The sequence below is a fragment of the Zonotrichia leucophrys genome, chromosome 6 (assembly GCF_028769735.1).
Source record: "Zonotrichia leucophrys gambelii isolate GWCS_2022_RI chromosome 6, RI_Zleu_2.0, whole genome shotgun sequence".
NCBI classification, from domain to species: Eukaryota; Metazoa; Chordata; class Aves; order Passeriformes; family Passerellidae; genus Zonotrichia; species Zonotrichia leucophrys.
Genome location: NC_088176.1, coordinates 15,558,528 through 15,576,879, shown reverse-complemented (window position 1 = coordinate 15,576,879; position 18,352 = coordinate 15,558,528). Strand labels below are relative to the sequence as shown.

The 18,352-nt window shown below is 35.2% G+C and overlaps 1 protein-coding gene across 2 annotated transcripts in view; it reads left to right on the top strand.

Annotated features, from left to right (window-relative positions):
• IDE (insulin degrading enzyme) overlaps positions 1–18,352 on the top strand; it is a 52,219-nt gene that overhangs the window by 21,994 nt on the left and 11,873 nt on the right. For both annotated transcript variants that reach the window (XM_064716262.1, XM_064716261.1), the window contains exons 12-19: positions 3,645–3,747; positions 4,724–4,846; positions 5,470–5,552; positions 9,588–9,732; positions 12,349–12,459; positions 13,721–13,841; positions 15,373–15,464; positions 17,753–17,864. In XM_064716262.1, the coding sequence (XP_064572332.1) occupies positions 3,645–3,747; positions 4,724–4,846; positions 5,470–5,552; positions 9,588–9,732; positions 12,349–12,459; positions 13,721–13,841; positions 15,373–15,464; positions 17,753–17,864 (890 nt within the window). The remainder of the gene's footprint in view (positions 1–3,644; positions 3,748–4,723; positions 4,847–5,469; positions 5,553–9,587; positions 9,733–12,348; positions 12,460–13,720; positions 13,842–15,372; positions 15,465–17,752; positions 17,865–18,352) is intronic.

The following is an 18,352-nucleotide window of genomic DNA, read 5'->3' as shown; positions in this document are numbered from 1 at the left end:
GAATGAGTTGAGATTACAGATGTTAATAAAAGGGTCCCTTTTGATACACTTTTTTAAAAATTACATCTGTATCTATATGAATAGAATGAATTACCAATTCAGTAGCCTGCTCCCTTTTGTCTTTTTTGAGCAATTTTATATGCTTGTAAAAGAACTTGTGCACATCTGCTTTCAATATCTATATTGTTTGGTTATCCCCCATTTACTGATGTGTATGCTCATGTTTACCTTTCTGTTCTCCCTTTTTATGAAAGAAGTATTATGTGCCACATCCTAACTTTGCCTGTTGTTTGGCATTGTTTCCCTGGTTTTATTGATTTTTTTTTTTTCTTTTTATGTCTTGCATATATTCTGTCTTGAGGTGCTTTACTTGGCACTGATTTGAATTTTTTCTTTGTATTGTGGTTTTATTTATAATTTCTTTTCCATTCACCTATACTAAGGACCTCTTGGCATAGCTATATTGTAGTAACTGCATTCAGTGTCTTTTCCAAAGTATGGTTTTTCAACTGTTATTTTCTTAACAAACTTTGAGTTTAAAAAGTATGAAAAAAATCATACAGATGGTATGCATATAAGTATGCATGTGCTTCCATTTGACTGACCCATAATAGAAAGTGTTCATATTCTCCTCCCACTTCCACACTACTTGTTGCATTTAGTGCCTTAATTTTCCTAAGAGAGAAACTTTAAAATGTAAGTATTATTTTTACTTGTTCACACTGTATTGGGTTTTACCAACCATCTGTGAAGATAAGGGAATAGACTTGGCATGTGTAGCAATCTTAGCTGAAAAATGTAATTTTCCTATCATTTCCAAGGCATTTTTTCCCTTCAACATCTGCAGAATAAATGCTCTTATTAAAATTTAAGAGGATAGTGACTCACCAGATTAAGCAGCTAAAGAACATTTTCCCCTGGATAGTAAGTGGGTTTTTTTTCCTCTATTGATAGCAGAAGTGCAGCACTAGTACTGTCCTAGAGGGAAGAAAAATAAAATGAAAGCCACAAGTGTTGATAGAGAAATTTCTTACTACTGGAATTTCACAGACTCTCAGCACAGTTATCTCAGTGCACTTGGTGATGCTCACCCTGAAGGTAAACATGCTAGAAATATCTGTTTGTTTTTAATTGCATTGGATCTGAGCATCCATTTTGAAAATGACTATTTGTTCACTTATTTCCCCCCACTTATTTCCCAAATCCTTGGTAGCAACTTAGTTTTACTGAACACTGAGAAATAACTTGTTCTTCTGCAGTGATCAGAGTGCTGTGCTGCAGCCCAGCAGCAGCTCTGTGTGTAGTTTCCCCTTACTCTGGTTTCTGAGGGGATTTATATGTGAGGCCTTTGAGGAGCTTGTGTTACCTCACATCAGTTTTACTGATGGTTGGATTATGGACAAATGTAGGCTTTTGTTATTTTTGTCTCAGTCATGTTTTGTCATGTATTTGAATGAGAGAAAAGTAATTTCTTCCATTGTTTGATAGCATCACAATTTGGAAGACAAAGTTTAAATTAGGTAAAAAAAAATCAGTCCTTTATAAGTATAGATGTGCTTTTACACATTTGTTACTAATGTCACAAATACTGACTAAGTATTCTAAGACTATGACTTTTCCACCTTTAGAACCTTGAGTTTCAGTACATAAATCTAGAGTATAATAGTTGATAATCTTTTGTGGAAGTGCATTCATTTTAAAGCACACATCCTCTTCCCAAGTAACACTGTCCTGTGGATCTGTCACCTGTAGCTTCCATTTAGATTTCAGGAGGGTGAAAAACAGGATAGTATTTAGTAAATATGCATCATTGTGGTTGTTTCTGAAATTGGGTACTACAGCAGATTGCATGTACAGGAATGTATATAGAGAAGTAAATAACATTTATGAATGGCTCAAGCCTAAATATTCTTAAACAGGCCCTATTGAAGATTACCTGATTGCCTGTCTTGATTTCCCACTGCATTTCCACACTGTCCTAAAACATATGGATGTTCATAGTGCACAACAGAGACAGGAAAAGCAAAAGTAATGTTACATAATTGGTGACTTTAGAGATGGATTACAATATATAGAAATACCTGCATGGCGTAGCATTTCTACCTGCTGTGCTTCTCTTCCCCTCTTTTTGTGTCCTGGTCTTCTTTCCTGTTGGTCTGAAGTTGTAATTCTTGGGCAGACAAAATGCCTTTGATTTGTTTCTATTGTTGTGGGTATGTTTCTGACAACTCAAAATGTCATAATCATTCCAGTAGTCATTTGTGATAAATCACTGTTCTGTTGAAGCAGGACTGCTTGGAGAATTACAATGTTGGTTTCCACAATTTTGTTTTCTATACAGTGAGTAGACAATTATTTTTAGCTATTGAATTTTCATATGCTCCTGTAGGAAATGTTTGGGTGCTTGGATTGTCACTACTGCTTTAGGGTCAGTATGTTGGAGAAGGGTAGGAGGAGGAGATGTTGAATAACAGACATATTCTAAGAGTATATTCTAGCATTAAACATCTGTCTTGCTGCTCTAGCCATATGATTATTGGAATTTTATTAGGATAATTTTTTCACTTAGAACTCTGACTTATTATTATTATTTACTGTGCAAAAAGATCTGGTAGGTGGGTTGCTCTGAAATTCTAAGAGACTTTATGGTTTTTGTAGTCTCTTAGCAACTTTGTGCCTCTGTTGTGGTTTAACCCCAAGCCCCACACAGCCACTTGCTCACCCACCTACCAGTGGGATCAGGGAGAGAATCTCAAGGGTAAAAGCTGGAAAACTCAAGGGTTCAGATACAGACAGTTCAACAGGGAAAGCAAAAGCAAAAAAAAAGAGCAAAGCAAGGAATCAATGTGCTGCTTCCCAAGGGCAGGCAGGTATTCAGTCCAGGAGAGCAGGTAGTTGTGCTTCCTTTTTTGATAATTTCAAATTTCTTAGAAACATCTATTTACTCTTCCATTAAATAGTCTTTTGTGTCTGTTGTGTACATTGTTCAATAGAATTAAAGGAATTTTCTTGATACCTATCATGCAGGCTACTAGCAAAATACTGATAAGTTTGTAATTTTCTTTATTCTGGATTTCTTCTTTTTTAGTGTATTCTTTAGTTCAGGCAGCACCTTGATGATTGGAGTTCTTAGTCACATGGTTTAGTTTTAGGTAGTCCTGCAAGAAGCAGGGAGTTGAATGTGAGATCATCCTTATGAGTCCCTTTCAAATGTGAGGTTATCTACAATTCCTGTGACACTAGGAATGGAATAAAATTTCTATAATCAGTATTTTCACATATTTGGATGTTCATACAGGTGTATAGTAAATGTAATTGCTTCATCAGTTTTCTAGAAGACTGCAAGAACTGCTTTGTTGTCTGCAAAAACAAAAGTCTTAAAAATAGAAATTGCATGCCACACTTCTGTTGTGTAACCCCAGGTTGTAACACTTCAGAAAAACAGTGGCATTAAATGATTGTGGTAACCTGATTTCATGGTTAACCTTAGCATGTAGTTCAGTATACTTGTACTTGCTCTCCTGCCCTGTAATTGTCTATGGACTGTTTGCAGAAATAAAGGTGTTCTGGTGATGAGGCGTGCTTGGAAAAAATGTCTGTGTTCTCTCAGACCCATTGATGCCAAAGTGTCTCTTTGTTTTCAGAGTTGCAATAGTTTCCAAGTCTTTTGAAGGAAAAACGGATCGAACAGAAGAGTGGTATGGAACACAGTACAAGCAAGAAGCAATTTCTGATGAAGTTATTAAGGCATGTTAAAATTTGTAACATTCTAATATCTGCAAATGAAAGTCAGTGGTAAATTCTTTGTCCAATTTTCCATATAGTTGAAGGGGGAACTTAAATCCACTGCTTTCCATAGCATGAAAATCATACAATGAGTCTGTTTAATGTTAAAGGAAGTAAGAATGTTACATTAGTCTTTAGATTTCAAATATTTATTACATAGGAGGGATATATTTTAATGGTTATAAACCAAGGTAAGTGCAGATCATGTTACAGTTTTTTTCTGAAAGAAGATCCCTAATATGCAGTGGTTGAGTAAAAATGTAAGCATTCATATCTCAAAACTTAAAACTCTCTATTATATGTTAATGAACTGATCAGTACTTAAAAAAGGAATTCTTGAAAACTGTTCTTTGTAACTATTTCTGAAGTTGATTTTTGCAGCATAGAAGGTATGTTTTGCCAGCTAAATGAGACTGTAAAAATCAAAACTCAAAAAAAAAAAAAGAAGGGGGCAAATCCTTGTCAAAACTTGTTGTTCTGATCTTCCAAGAAGAGATGGCTGTAAAATTTGCCTTAGGGCTGAATTGAACCTTCTGAGTGTGCTCTGAGCAGACATTGCATAGGAGCACTTCCTTGAGGTTGACCTTGCCTGTGTTCTTCATTAGAATTCTTAGTTTAGTGTTCAGTTTAATATCTTCATTTATGGTTCACAGTAGCAGAAAATATAAGATGTAAACCCACCCTCCTCTCTACTATAAACTTTTCAAAATTATTTATCTATAATCCTCCTTCTAAGAGCAATTCATCCTGCTGGTAGCCTACTCCAACTTTTTTTTCCCAGCTATTTCTCTCTTTCCCTTTTCTCTTAATAATATTTACACAGAACGTACTGGAATACATTTTTAAATCTTTTGTTTTAGTGTAAAATAAATAAACCCATATATGCTTTGATTAAGCAGAAATTGGTGTAGCTTCATTGTTTCTTCTATTGATCTAGAAATGGCAAAATGCTGACCTGAATGGGAAATTCAAGCTTCCAATGAAGAATGAGTTCATTCCTACAAACTTTGAGATTTTGCCATTGGAAAAAGATGCAACACAGTACCCTGCCCTTGTCAAGGTAAACTGTCTGTATTTGTCCTGTTTACTGCCTGACCTTCTGGGAAGTTAGAATTTAATTCCTCTGTTTTATGAAATATAGCTCATCTCATATTTCAAAGTATAGAAAACAAAAAAGTAGAAAAATATTTTGCTACAAAGACAGTAGAAAGTTCATTTTTGCTGAACTTTGGACTGTGACAATTTGTGTTCCTAGGAAAGTGAAGCTAGATACAGCTTGAACTCTCTCTGCCCTTTTGAAAGTGTGTCAACAGTTGATAAAAATAGCAGTAGAGCTGTTTATTCGGCAGAAGGGTGACTGCCACTCTTACATATTTTTGACCACTGTTGAGTAAGTTGAGGGTGTAGGGAAGGCTATTGTTTTGTAACTGTACAGAAAATGCCTGTGATTGCATGGAAATATGAGAGAAGTGTCATTTAGTGATCTCAAAATGTAGTGAATATATATTCAATATATTGAATATATCTATATTGACTATATATAGTGAATATAGCAATTCAAGCAATAGGAATTTAAGGGGATAATTCTAAGTGGTGATTTGAAGTGGTGAAGAAACTTTTTTTAAAGCTGTGGCATATACTGCAGTTAAAAGATGACTAACCAAACCTCTTTTCTTGACACAGGACACTGCCATGAGCAAACTGTGGTTCAAGCAAGATGACAAATTTTTTTTGCCAAAAGCTTGTCTCAACTTTGAATTTTTCAGGTATGCAATGTTAAGTATATCACATAAAGTCATCTCCAAAAGTTTCTTATTTATTGGGAATCTGCATTTGTGCAGCAAACGCTTTCTTGCACTTCAGAGTCTTTGTCCTTACTTTGAATATGAAATAAGGCTTAGGTGCAGGAAAGCACATCTAAGATATGCAGTAATTGAGTAGCAAGAAATTTGATGTGCTCCTTCCATATTGAAAGGAAAACTTTACCTAAAAATACTTCTAAACCACATTTTCTTTTATATTTTATTTGCTATACCTAAAATATACCTGCCAGGAGAACCCACTACATATTGCAATACCCCTCTTTAAAAATAATTGTGTATTTTTAAATTAATTACTAAATCACAGCTATTTTAACATGTATTTTCTTTATGAAGTGCTATTCTGATAATAGTTTTAGGCTCGAATTCTATTTTCATTTGCATACTGCAAATCAGTTTAAAAAGGTGCTTAAAATTTTGGGATTTTACTAAACTGACACCCATAACTGATTGTACTTTTTTTTGTTTTGAAGAGCATTGTCTATATTATCAGTGAGTGTTTGATTTTGACCTCAAGATATATGATAAAAGGATGTAGTGTTAATTCTGGCCTTGCATGACTTTCATCATAGGAAGATAGTCTTTTTTGAGTGAGCATGAAGTGGAACTTCTTTATGTTCCTTTCAAGTAATAAATTTCTAACTTTTGAATTAAAAAAAGTTTTTAAAGTGCTGTTTTTAAAGTGCAGCTGATTCTGTTTCTGTGAACTACTGAAAGCCAGAAAAAATTCAGGGACTCTCCTTTTGCCTAATTAAGTTACTTGGTGATATAGATGGAAGGGCCATGTGGGGGCTCCCATAGATGCACTGTTGAATTCTTGTTTTGAGAGAGCACTTGAAATTTTCCTTGCAGGATATCATGCAGAGGTTTTTTCAGTGTGTGTCATGTCTTGGTACTGGTTTTGATCCTAGTTGGGGAAAATAGGTTGCTTGGGCATTTTCTCTTTTTTGCTTTTTGAAACCACAGGCCGGATGTTAGAACTGTTTCAATGTGTGTCAGAACTTCAGTGTGTCAGGAAATGGAGGATCAGAATGGGAACTCCCCATCTCTTGTTCAGAGAACAGCAATTGCAGTGCTTTGCCTTCTTTTTCATTCTTGGTGGCTTTCCCTTGTGCTATGTTTGGCCAAAATCCAAAATAGGATTTTACTGATGGACACTGAGTTTACAGTTGTGGTGTTTTTTTAAATCAATTCAGGTGAACTATAATATCAATAATCTGTGAATGAATAAAAGATAATAATTGGGTTTATGGAGAGCACACAAAGGTATAAGTGTATGCAATACACACAGTATCTTAGAATTGTTTGTGTTGGAAGTGACCTTTAAAGGTCCAGTCCAGCCCTCTGGCAGCAGGTGGGGATATCTTATCTAGACCTGTGGAGATGGTATTTCCCAGTTAGATGTGTGCTTTCAGCCAGTGTGCCCTTATAAAAAGCCAAAAGTACTTGAGCTTTGCTGACCATTGTAATGGAATGATTTACCTCCTTCCTCCTAGGAGCAGTTCCAGGTGAGAGCTGGCTTTTTTCCTTAGGGTTGGGAGCAAGGGTTTTTTCCTTTTCCTTAAAAATGAGATGGTAATTGTGCATGAGCGAGGAGATTTTGACAACACTGGGTACATCACCTCTAAAAGATGTTGTGAGCAGGTTTGTCTAGTTTGGATACTTAAAAAAGGTTCTTGGAGAATCTGTCTCTATTTGGTCATGGTGATGGTCATTGAAGGAAATGGTGAAATGCAGAGTGTTTATTTATGAGACTTGATGGAATCACTCATGTCTCATGGGACCAAGTGAACTGGTGAAAAGCCACGTTTACGACATAGTTTTTCATAAAAAGTCTAAGCCTTAGTTCTAGATCAAAATATGAAGCCTGTGCTGCCTTGTAGTGGATTACAAGAGTTTGTTCACACTATAGACTGCTTCAGTATGATAACAAAATCTAGGAGGATTTCTTCTGCTTGCAGCCCTGCTCAACATGAAGCATAGAAAGAATCCTGGTCCAGATGTTGTAGTAGCAATTGTGTGTAGATAAATTAAGAGGAAGTTGATGAGGTTTGTTTATCCCTTAAATATACAAATCGCACAGGGACAGTATGTGCATGAACTTCTTGAAATCACCTTGTTCCAAAACTGAAAAATCCCAGGCATCCTTGTGGTAAAGAAACATGGCAGGAAAAACATCTGACATACTGCCCAGCCTAAAAGAGGATGATAAGCTTTTGCATTTGTATGGATTGCAACTTAAGAAATCAAAAAGTATCTTTTTTTAAAAGGAAGTGAAACAACCATGTAATGTGGTAATGCTTTGAAACTCAGCACTTGAGTGTTGATTCCAGCTGTGTCACTTACAGCTGTTTGAAAGGGGAAGGGACTGGACTTTATGGGGTTTTTTTCAACAACTCAATCGTTAGTGATCGAGTTGTTCTACTTCTTTGAGTCTAGTGAAAAAAAGGTAAACTAGAAATAAGCATTTGTTTACAAAACTGTCAAATAATAGGAAGCAACTCCCAGAGCAGTGTTGTAATAATTGTTTTCTGTTATTTTTCACTTGAGGATTAATGATCTAGTAGTTTCGATTTTGTTCAAAATTCCCAGTAGGCCTTTGCCAGCTAAGTGAGAATACAGAATTTAAAAGCGATACAGACATAGTAATCACTCAAACTGATTAAGTCTGGGAAAAACGGGAAAGAATTTAATGAGTCTGGAGGAAGGTTTATAGGATTGACCTACATCTCACTTTGAATTTGGTCTTAATTAAAAAATTCAATAGTAATTGGATTTATATCATTTGGCATATTAAAATTGCTCAGTTTTGGGAAATTCTCATTGTAGGGAGAAATGCAAAGACAAGTTCTTTTGTCTTTTTTACTGACCTGTTTGTTTAATCTGGGCTAAGATTTCAGACTATAGCAGGCTCTGCTTCTCAAATACATATATTTGAAATTATTAATTTAGTTTGTTAAAATATCTTCCTGTGCTTCCTTTTCTTAACCTAAAAGGAAGGAGAAGTTAAAAGCTATGAGGAACCTTCTTAAAAATATCTTTGCCATGTGTTTTAGTAATCAGTTGGTGTGTTGTGATCTTGTTTTACTGCATTGATGTTGATACACACAGTGGCATACCCTGCTGTATAGATGTAAACATATGTAATAGCCTGAATATCTGACTGCTTCAGGAAAAAGTCAGGTTTGAATTGTAAGCCATGTCCTGACAGCCAGTGCTTCAGATACTGGTGATCATATCTGTGACATTGAGAATGAATTTACATGCACTTCAGAGATTTTACCAATACATGTAGTGCAAATAACTTGTCTTCTCAAGTCTTTAAAGCAGACAGGTATTTAACAATTAGCATGGTTGAAGCATTACTTGAGTCTTTGAGTTGCATTTCTCTTTTTGAGAAATTTACAAGTGTTATGTATGATCATGTGCTCCTAATGCAACAGTAGGTTTTGGAGAGTTGTTGCCATTGAAAAAATAACACAAAAAATTACAACAGTAAGAAAATGGATACACAGACTTATCTCTTAAGCTGACCTTGGCATGTACTGCATATTGTCATACCAAAAATTGTTGATCTCCTAATTTTTGTAATAGAAACGGATAGTGTATGAGTATTAATTAATTAATGTTCAGTACATGGACTTTTATTTTGGTCTGTTAAGCTATGTTGGTGTATTTAGTTTCTTTTACTCCTGGTGAATTCTGACTGTGCAGCCAAGTAAATAAAACCTGTCTTGATTTATGAGCATAAATAGAATATCTCTGGGATCTTGAGTGAATTTAGTCATCAAACCATATGCAAGCTAAGTAACACTTTTCAGATGTGTTCATATTTGGCTTCAAAATAGGAGTCCTTCAGAATGGGATCCATCAGCATAAAAACCCAGAAAATGCTGTTTCCTTCAGATCAAACTTAAAAGGCCAAAAGAAGCAGAGAAATAATTTTAAACTGCATATTTTACTTTCAACATTTTCTTCCAGCCCATTTGCTTACGTGGATCCCTTGCATTGTAACATGGCCTATTTGTACCTTGAACTACTCAAAGACTCCCTCAACGAGTATGCATATGCAGCAGAGCTAGCTGGCTTGAACTATGATCTCCAAAATACCATCTATGGGATGTATGTAAGTACTCAAGTCAAGGAAAAGCTTAGAGCCTTAAAACTACTTCCACTCATCAACATTTTTATATTGATTTGATGGAAGGACTTCTAAATAAAAAAAATAAAGGCTGTTAGTCCTTTTGATCTTGGTTATTAGCCATCCTTTCTTTGATTTGAATTTTAAGTTGAATTTCATTAAAAATCTTCAACAGTCTTTTAGTTCACATTAAGCAAATTTTCTTCTTTATTTCTATATCATTTGTGAAATTAATTAGTTTGTAAGATTTCTTCCTCCATAAAAAAAAAACCACAACCCTAAACCAAGCTTACATATTTGTTGGTCAGATATCTACTAAAAATTTTCTGACTGATGGGGTAAAAGACCCCCTTTTTGTGCTATTAAATAAATAGTATACTTCTGCTTTCCTGTTCAAGAACTACTGATCATGAGGCTGCATATACATACTCTTCAGTCATGTTTCTTCATCCATTACCTTGTCACTGCCTGAGGTATCAAAGCATTTCTTTTGTTTTTCTTTTTGTTAGTCGCTACATTTATGCTGATCCTCTCCATTGCAACATGACATACCTGTTTATCAGGTTATTGAAGGATGATTTAAAAGAGTATACATATGCAGCACGCCTCTCAGGTTTGGTCTATGGCATTGCATCAGGAATGAATGCAATACTTGTAAGTAAGAAAACACAGGAGGAAATGAAACAGCTTGGGAGTTGTTGAGCTTGGAGAAAACATTGGACTTCTGCATTTCTAAATGAGATGGTTAATGATTTTTTTCCTTGCATATATCTCATGAATTGAAGGCAATGCAAGACTGTATTTTAATCAGTACTGAGTGACCTGTTTAAGATTGCAGTGTCTTGTGAACGTGTGTAGTGCAATTGTTGCATTCTGGTTCACATTTTTACTTGCTTGCATGATAATCTGGAAAGCAGTATTGCTGGTTTCTGTATAAAAATATTAACTTTTCTGTTGAATGAATCCTCAGCTTTACAGATTTTGTTATAATTATCTAATTCTGCTGTAGTGAGCTGTGGAGATGGATTGTGCATGTGTTCATTAGAATGCAATGCTGGATATTTATGCCTTTTTCTTTTGTTTTTATCACATTTTAAAATCTGCTATAAAGCATTAACAATACTTGATAAATACTGATATTATGATAAATTCTTACTTCTTATTCAGCTTCTCTTATGAGATTTATGATAGGAGATTTTAGTAGTCTCTCTTGAAGTTTGGTTAAAAGCTTTTGTTAACCACCCTTACATGCCAGTATGTGTTTTGAAATTTCCTGTAGAAGTGTTACTTTCCAAAGCATTTTAGCAGAAGAATGTACTCTGTATTGTTTTTACCTTTTCTACATGAGAGAGTGCTGCATTTTTTAAAATCAAACACAGATATCATTTCCTGCTTGCATTCACCTGACTTACTGCAAACATGAGGTTAACCTCAGTTTCAAAGCTTGCTGATGTTTGTATGATCAGGGTTAATTCCTTAAAAAAAAAAAGTTTGTAACTTTCTTAATTTTAAGTCACAGTTATTTTAAATATTATTTGAGAACTTGTAATATTATTTTCCATATTGTAAGAAGTTTTATAATTAATAAGTGTAACTTATTAATGAGTATATTGATGCTTTGAGCAAGGGCAGATGCTACTCTGAGAAGTCACCCATGGTGATTGTTGAACTCTTTGGGTTCCTATGCTAATTTAGCATACCAGTCTTTGTCATAAATTTATTTATGATAACTTTGTCTTCAGATCCATTGTTAGCTATGTTTCAGCAACTACAGAACAATATATTCTTCCTACTGAAAAGCAGGAATTCTATATGTTGGTTTATGTTCTAAAGTTTAGTTTTACTTCTAATTAAACTGCACAAATCAAATCAAATTCCTGGTTTGAGATACCAAATTTTGAAGTTTTTCCCTGCAAAAAAAGACCTTTTAATGCCTTTTTGCCAGAGAAATTTTCTATAGCTTGATGAAATCATACAGTCATTTTTAAGTTTTATGTTATTTTTTAAATGAGTAAGCCTATTTCATTTATCCTTTCAAAAATATATATGATCAGATCAATGTGTCATCACAATTCCAGGATGACTACCTTGATGTTTTAGCTCAGCAGCATCCTGGTTATAAGGTGTGCTGCTGTTTATAGCCCCCCTTTTGTGTAGTATTGCTTACTTCCCCTTAAATATTCTTTGATCAAGAACATAGATATGAATCAAGGATTAAAGTAAATTGGAGAAGTAAATTTTAGAAAGTTGTGAATTCAGACCTCACTGCTAAAGTGAGGAAACCTAGATTAAAACCATTTCAGTACTCCAAGACTATAATCATTAAATATCTGTATTCTGAGTACAGTTTACTTACACCAACATGAAATTCCATGAATTCTGTGCATTTAGAACTCCTGTGCAAATATGCAATAATGTATTTGTCATTAGTTACCTTTTGATGGGTAAAAGGATTTAACTGAAGAATGATTAAATGTTCCATAATGGTGAATTTAGCGTAAGTATTGAAAAGCACATTGCTCATGGCATTGTACAAGACTTGGTAATGGGTTTATTCTTTTGTTTTCCACATTTAAAGCAACTTATGCACTTTTTCCATAGCTCTCTGTAAAAGGTTATAACGACAAGCAACACATCTTGCTCAAGAAGATCATTGAGAAGATGGCTACTTTTGAGATCGATGAAAAGAGATTTGAAATTATCAAGGAAGCGGTAAGCTGCATGAGAAATTCCCATTTTGGAGTAATTGAAAACTGAATGCATTGACCTGATAGGAGATCTGAGGGCTGACAGTCTGTGGAAATAGAGAGTGAAATGCTGCGTTAGTGGGACTTCAGATGGTTTTTTCCTTTTTTGTGGCTGTAACATTCTTTGGTTAAAAATAACTGGTCCTGGAATCTTTTTTTAGTCAGTCTTTCTTATGATGTATCAAGGAAGCACAGCTTGCTTTGGTAGGAGTAGAAATCAAAGTAGGGGGATGGAGGGGAAAGTCTTAGCTTTAAATCCTTTTTGCAATTTGGAAAGGCTGCAGTAGGAATTAGGCATAAAAGAAGTGAGAAATAGATGAAAGGGGAAAGGAACTGTTGAAAAAGTTAGCAACATTTCTTTTCCCTGGATTTGTCTTGTCTCCTGGGCCTTGATCCTTTGGTGCAAGGCAAGGTAACCCCCTGGTTTAGTACATGCTGGTTTCTAGCAGTTACACCAGCTGGGGAGATTGCAGTTTTCTCCCCATGTCTCTGCCAGACAGATGAGGGAGATCCCAACTTTGGGCTTCTGTTTGGAGCAGACAGAAGGAAGGATACATCCTCAGCAACCTGAGGCATGGTCACTCGTGCCCTGAAATGAGTTCTTTTTTTCCTACACTGGAAATGCTTACAGCTTGCCAAAACTATTAGTTTGCACTTTCCAGTTTCTCTGGTAGAGGAAAAAGGTTTTGCTTATTTTGTAAAAGCACAGCTGGACTAGAAAGCAGTTTTTTTGCAGAAGCTCCCTGGTTCTTCTCTCATACGTCCTTTATCCATGCAAAACATGCAGAGAATTTTCCAGGTGCTCCAGATTTTGTCTAAACAAGTCAGCCAAAGTAGGTGACAGGGAGAAAAATACATTTTCTATTAGCAGTATTCCCCCACCCCTGGTCAGTCATCATGGAAGGTGAATTTCCTGGGTAGAACAACTACCCAGGAAATTTGATCTAAACTCCTGTTTACTGCAGTAATTTAATTTCTAGGCATTAATTTTATGGACAAGTTTGATTTCACGCACATTTCAGCCATCTTAATGGTTCTGCTTAATCCAAAGGCTCAGAAGACTGCATTATTCCTAAGGTGATATAACACAATTTTTTAGAGTTCTAACAAGCAAGGAAATGTTCTCAATACCTGAACTGTATATTTTTGATGTTGAGAGTACAGTGTTAATATGTTTAGAAGTCTATTTCTGAATTTCTAACTTGCACCTGATTTTTTTGGTTTAGTACATGAGATCACTTAACAACTTCAGGGCTGAACAACCTCACCAGCATGCAATGTATTATCTCCGACTCCTGATGACTGAAGTTGCTTGGACCAAAGATGAATTAAAAGAAGCTCTAGATGGTAATGTTCTGCCACTTTATTATTTTTTTTCCTTATGTTACCTAACTGTTGAGGGTACCTCTTTTGAACTCTGCTCACTATTGAAGGGAAGCCCCTGCAGTGCCAGGCCTGAGCTGATGCTGGCTGTGCTGCTCTTGCCCTCCAGTTTCAAGAAAGTAAGAGCAGTTCATGGAAAAGGTCTCAAATGGCAAAACTTGCAGATACAAGTTCAGGCAAAACTTTACTAACTTTGGGGGTACATGAACCTGGATATGGTGAATCCAGTACTTAATCAGCATTGGTGAAATCATTTGTCTCTAGTTGACATCTTACAGGCACACTGGAGTGTATCTGCCTTGTACTTCCCAGTGTGCAAACTATTTTGTTTTTCCATGGTTGGGGAATCCTAGCTTATGGTTCTGTAGATAATAAAGACCTGTAGCTAATAAAGAAAAAATATGCAGTTTCTATAGATGATGGCAACAATAATAAAACTATATATAAATATATAAATAATAAAACATTGTGGCTCTTAACACAAAGTAGGTGCCCCAGTATATTTGAAGGAAGAAGAAATTTTTAATTAAGAGATTTAAGTGATTTTTCAAGTCCAGATGGAATGGGGTTCTGAGCAATGAGCCTAGTGGATAGTGTCCCTGCTCATGGCAGGGGTGTCAGAACTAGATGATCTTTAAGGTCCCTTTCAACCCACACCATTCTGTGCTAATTCTCTGTTTGTAGAACTGAAGAACTTTTCTCTACCTGTATTTTACTGTGTTGTATTAAAAGGCTGTTCCTGGGACAGTTTGCAAAATGTCTTGTAATATCTTCTTGGAATACACCAACGTTCTTTTCAAGAAGAATACCTGACTTTTGTGTTTGAGGGGTTTGATTTAGAACACATATCCATGAATACCCCATCCAACCATCATTCCTCTTACTCCATTGATTCTATAGGTTAAACTGTATTTTGCACTATGTGTGAAAACTGCTTTGCAAGGGCAAGCTGGATAGAATGTGTGTGTATGTGTTGTGCATGTGTCCTCTAGGATATATTGCCAAAATATTTTTCTTGTGTACTCTTTGTTCCAAAGTTAATAGTAAAACATCATATTTGATTTGAGGTTCTTTTTTTTAGTGTGAATGGTAAATGCAGAGTCTTTCTTGAGCATTCTAAACTACATGCTGCTTGTTTAGTAAATAACTGAGGCTTTTCCTTGGAGCACCACCCGAATGATTGCAAGTGTGTTCTCTGGAGAATGAGTGTTTGTTCAGCATGATTGGAAAGGCAGCTTTTTTTAACTTTTCTTTTTTTCTGAATCTGGGTCAAGACAGCATGTGAATTCTAAGTGAAATAAACTATATGATGAGTGCTGCTATTTAGACCTGGAAGCATTCCAGTGCTGCATTTTTAAGGAGAGATTTTACTTCTTCCTAATGACAGAATTCTCCTCCTCTGAGAATGCACTGTATCTAATGATGATTTAGGCCTAGGTCCTTCATAATTTAAAAATGCATTTGAGTGATTTAACTGTCTAAATATGTATTGTAGATGTCACCCTTCCCCGTCTCAAGGCCTTCATAGCACAGCTGTTGTCACGGTTACACATTGAAGCTCTTCTCCATGGCAATATAACAAAACAGGTTGGTTTGATACTTTCTTAATAAAACATTTTTTATTTAAAAGCAGCATAAAAATGAGGCACTGGTTTAATCTTTGCAGCTCTTGAAGCAGTTATGCCAAATGTGATTTCATAATTTAACTTTGTACTTTTTTATCTTTATAGGAGTATGAGAGTGTAATTTTTTCCACTTTAGCTTTAGTAGGCTAAGTGCTGCCTCTATATTGCTCTTGGAAATTTAATGAAAGCAACTTAGGATTTGAAAGTCTATTTTATTTGAAAGTCTGTGTTGCATGTTACTGTGATCAAGCTGCAGAAGGAGTGATGTGCTGCAAATCTTGCTTTTTTCTACTGAAAACCTTTAGAATAACTAGCAGAGATTTAAGAATCCAGTATCCTTCCAGTTAAGTAGTTTGCACATAGCTAAACAGGAATGGTGGACCACGAAAAAGCCAAGTCAGCTCTCAGGGGAGTGAAACTCAGAAAACATTTGTTTTGTCTTCCTTTAAAATAGTAACACTTTGTATTTGCATATGAATTCATAAGAAATGCTTTAATATATGTACCAATACAAATTCTAATACTATTTTGTATGTTTTTGTGTTCCTTTTTCATAAGGCTTGTTTACAATATTTTGTGTTAGAACAGCTCTGGGATAGTTTACTAGCAAGGGCTGTTACAGACAATGCTTGTGACTGCTGAGTGTATGGAGGAGAAAGTTAATTTGTAAAGTGGGAAAAAATAAGATAGGAAGAAGCTAATAGCTTGGAGAGACAAACTTTTCTTTGTCAAGAATGTCTCTAAAGTATTTGTAAAAAAATTTTATGGAGTGTTCTTCTTGCAGAGAAATTTAAAAATAGTCTCTTTTTCCTTCCTTATCCCTTACATGTTTGTATACAAAAGTCAGTTGCTTTTGGAAATAGAACTGAGTGCCCTGAATTTTTTAGATTTCCATGATGATGCAGTTATGTCAGAGAAGTGTATTCTTTACTTGGCATAATGGGTGGCTATTTGAAAGTCCTACTGCTAAAGAACTGGGAAAGATGTCCTGGTGTACCCATAGCTGTGTAATGTTTAGAAATTATCTGCAGACCTCCCTCAATAGAAAGCAGAAAAAGTTGTCTGTCCTTCAGTACCCATGATGTGATAATCACTGATAAAACTCAGCAATTTTAACCTGGACCTAAGAAATTTTTCCAACTAAAATAAATCAAAATTTACATTGTCATGTGACACCTTTCAATCATGAAAAAAATTTTCAGTGAATCTGGACTTGAAAAATTAGATTTATATAGCTGTTTGAAATTCCTGTTTTTTTTAAATTCATTCTGATGCTTGGGCTTTTTTGACAATTTCTTTTATTTATTTGCTGTAAGTGGATGAAAAGTAAACTAATCCTGTTCAGAACATCTGTCTGAGCAGTCTTATTGTCAGTATTTTAATATGATGACTTGACTGAAAGAATAAATAGTCTTTTCCTCTAACTTTTTAAACTGTTTTTTTTAGACCTCTATCTTTTTGTCTTTGATACTGCATGGGGGTTTTGGAGGTGTTGGTAGGGTGTATGTTTATTAAGTTTTCAAACCTTTTGCATGTTTTTAATAAAATCACTTGTGTTGTGAGTTTATGGCAGTGCAGAATGGGAGATTTTAGCTTTCAGCCAAAACTACTTGAGCAGGTTCCTGTAACTTCTGTGTGCAGGCTACAAGAGCACATAACCCTTAAGAGATGGAGCTATTGAGGTTAAATCCTTGAATGAAAGTAATGACTTTGGATTTTTTTCACTCCTTGTAGATATTTTTCTAATTCTTACTGTAATCCATCAAATAAAAGAAAGTATTTGTGCAGTGAGTCTTAACAGCACCAACACATCAATGAAATGCATCCTTTACCTTAAGCATTTGTTTTCTTAAAATTTTCATTTACTGAAATGCCATTTGCTCTCAGACATAAATTTGAGAGATATCTCCTTTTCACTGTGAAAGATGAGCACACCAAGTAGTGGAGGGAAAGTGAAAAAAACCCATTGATCTTTAATTTCAGAAGCACTGGGGAGAATTGGGAGTAGTTAAACGTGTAGACAATTTAAACATGAAGAAGACACAAAAAAACTCTTGCCCTCCATATTCACTCTTCCTCTCATCTACTTAACTTCTACTGTATTTGTATTGAATTACAGTATCCCTGCTTTATATTTCTGATTTTTTTCTTTTCTCTCACAGTACCATCAGTAATTGGAAAGTCTTATGCTGCTGTTAAATACAGAATAACTAATGATCATTAAAAATCCTCTTATGTTTTCTTTTCCAGGCTGCATTAGGAATTATGCAGATGGTTGAGGACACTCTCATTGAGCATGCTCATACAAAGCCACTCCTTCCCAGTCAGCTAGTGAGGTACAGAGAAGTGCAGCTTCCTGACAGTAAGTTAAATGATTGATTTATGATATTTAAGGCACATTAAATTGAGATTCTCCTTGCTCACATTTTAAAATCCATATTACTATGTTGCTAGGAGTGTGTTTTGAAGTCAAACTTGCTTCAAATATTCTAAACTTAAAATTCAGAAATATAGTTAGGGTGTGGCTTTACTGATAAATTTATGTACTAATACATGACCTTTCTAGCACACTTGACAATTACTTTGATTTCATTTTTAATTTGTGTATGTAAATTTTACTCCTTGGGATGACGTGGATGATCTTTGGTGGCCGCCAACCCACAGCCCTTCTATGATCATACAATTCTGCACTTCAGTTCCAAGTCACTTGTTATAATTTATGGGAACAAGGCCCTGTCCCAGTCTCTGCTACACAGAGTATATACATTTGAGTAAACACCATTCTTTGAGCATTTCTGAGTGTTAATTGACCATTAAGAATTGCATGTAATGACTCCTTGCAAAAATAAA